The sequence below is a fragment of the Colobus angolensis genome, unplaced genomic scaffold (assembly GCF_000951035.1).
Source record: "Colobus angolensis palliatus isolate OR3802 unplaced genomic scaffold, Cang.pa_1.0 Scaffold267, whole genome shotgun sequence".
Lineage (NCBI taxonomy): Eukaryota > Metazoa > Chordata > Mammalia > Primates > Cercopithecidae > Colobus > Colobus angolensis.
In genome coordinates, this window is record NW_012115899.1 from 1,470,216 (window position 1) to 1,472,052 (window position 1,837).

Consider the following 1,837-nt stretch of genomic DNA (forward strand, 5'->3'; position numbering starts at 1 on the left):
AGGGAAGGGGAATAGAAACGAAATGAAAAGAAAAAAAAAGCCCACACCATGTCTTCTCCAACTTCAGCTAAAACTGCTCAATGGCAGGGATGCATGAGCCTGGGCATAAAGGAATCAACCTCAACAGCCGGGAGTTGCTATTTGGTTTCTGTTGCTTGTTTTGTTTTGTTCTTACAGACAGGGTCTCGCTATGTTGCCCAGGCTGGTCTTGAACTTCTGGCCTCAAACAATCCTCCTGCCTCTGCCTCCCAAAGCACTAGAATTACAGGTGTACGCCACCGTGCCCAGCCTCTATTTATTTTCTTCTGACGATTCACATTTGGTTTTAAAAGGTGACGTGAATTTTGCACTTAACTGAGTGGAAGTGTTGTGGCATCCTGAACCCCAGGAATCAGTATGGGCTGAAATTATTTGATGGGAATCATTATCAGGCCTCACGGTTTCCCATTAGCAATCACAGGCTCATCTTTCCTCTCCCTTAGAACAGCGGTTCCTGATATTTCGCAGAGCAGGGAGCCCTTGGAGAATTTAAGGTATGGCCTCCCTTTTCAGGAATCCAAGGAAGGGCACAAATTCAGCATTTTGCACTTATCTGCAGGGAGTTGGAGACTGCCTAACCCTCACCTTGAAAACCCTGCCTCAGTCTATTGCCCTTGAGTCCTGTGCCCGCCACAGCACTGCGATTCCAAGAGACTGTTGCCCAAGAGGTCGAGATTCTTTCTGGTGGAGCAGAGGAGGGGAGGGTCAGCGATCCAGCCATGAGGGAGCAGGGGACTGTAGGGGCAATGAGCTGCTCTGTCTCGCTGTCAACTGCACTGGCGAGGATTTCGAGCCATCTGACAGACCCGTGACTGCTTGGGAGGTTCAGACCCAGGTGCTTGCGTATCTGCCTCCCTGGAGTCCTTTAAATTAAGATCCATCCTTTGTCCAAAACAGCCAGGCCAGGGGCTCACCCAGTGGCCAGGGTCTACCAGGCCCCTCCTCTCCACCCTCACCATAAACACGTTTTTTCTTTCTTTCCTTTGTTACCACCCTTCTATCGCTACCCTTTCCTGCTCGTCCTTTCCACGCTGTTTCTTTATTGTAGCTCTGCCTTACTCGAGCAAATGGCATTACCTGATCCCAAATACAACACTCAGAGCTCCTGAACCCTCAAGTAAGATGCCATTGAGCCTGGAGGCAGCAAGGGGGATCAGGGGGCCTTGGAAGCTCCTCCCCACCCAGAATCTAGCTCCAAACCCCAGAAACCTGAGAACTCACGGAGAATCTCTGACTGCTAAGGACTAGTGCCTTCTGATACCATAGGATCCACACAGGATAAGGTGTCGAGGCTCACCACTTCCTCCCACAAGGCGTTCTCCTTACCTTGTAGGATGGGGTCTCCGTGCCTGGGGTCTCGACCTGCACGACGATGTAGGCATGTAAGAAATTGGAGGCTATCATGTCTGGGACAAATGGCGTGTTTTCCTCTTGGAAGATGACGGCCACAATGTCGTTTCCAATGTGTCGCTTTCTCTGGAGCTAAATAGAAAGTGTTGAGAGGTTATCAGCCAGTTAGGAACATCATGAAAGATGTTTTGGGGAAAGAGTGGGTTCACTTTCATTTGCACACAGGACACCTGAATTCACTTTCATTTGCACACGGGACACCTGAATTCTGAGTAAGAAGAGTTCGCGGTGGTTGTTTTGGAAATTTAAGATTGAAAGCACAGTACTGATGCCGGGCAGCAACGGGAGGAGTGCATGGAACACGCTTCGTGCTTTGTGTATCTTTTGAGTTGCTTTCCTATATGGGGAAAACCAGGGGGGTTCTTCTTTCAACCTTTTTTTTTTTTTT

General features: G+C 49.2%; 1 protein-coding gene across 1 annotated transcript in view; it reads right to left on the bottom strand.

The window, feature by feature from the left end:
- The window catches only part of RAP1GAP2 (RAP1 GTPase activating protein 2), a 158,398-nt gene that overhangs the window by 38,375 nt on the left and 118,186 nt on the right, over window positions 1-1,837 (bottom strand). Inside the window, exon 14 of the mRNA XM_011947515.1 lies at window positions 1,366-1,521. Within this exon, the coding sequence (XP_011802905.1) occupies window positions 1,366-1,521 (156 nt within the window). The remainder of the gene's footprint in view (window positions 1-1,365; window positions 1,522-1,837) is intronic.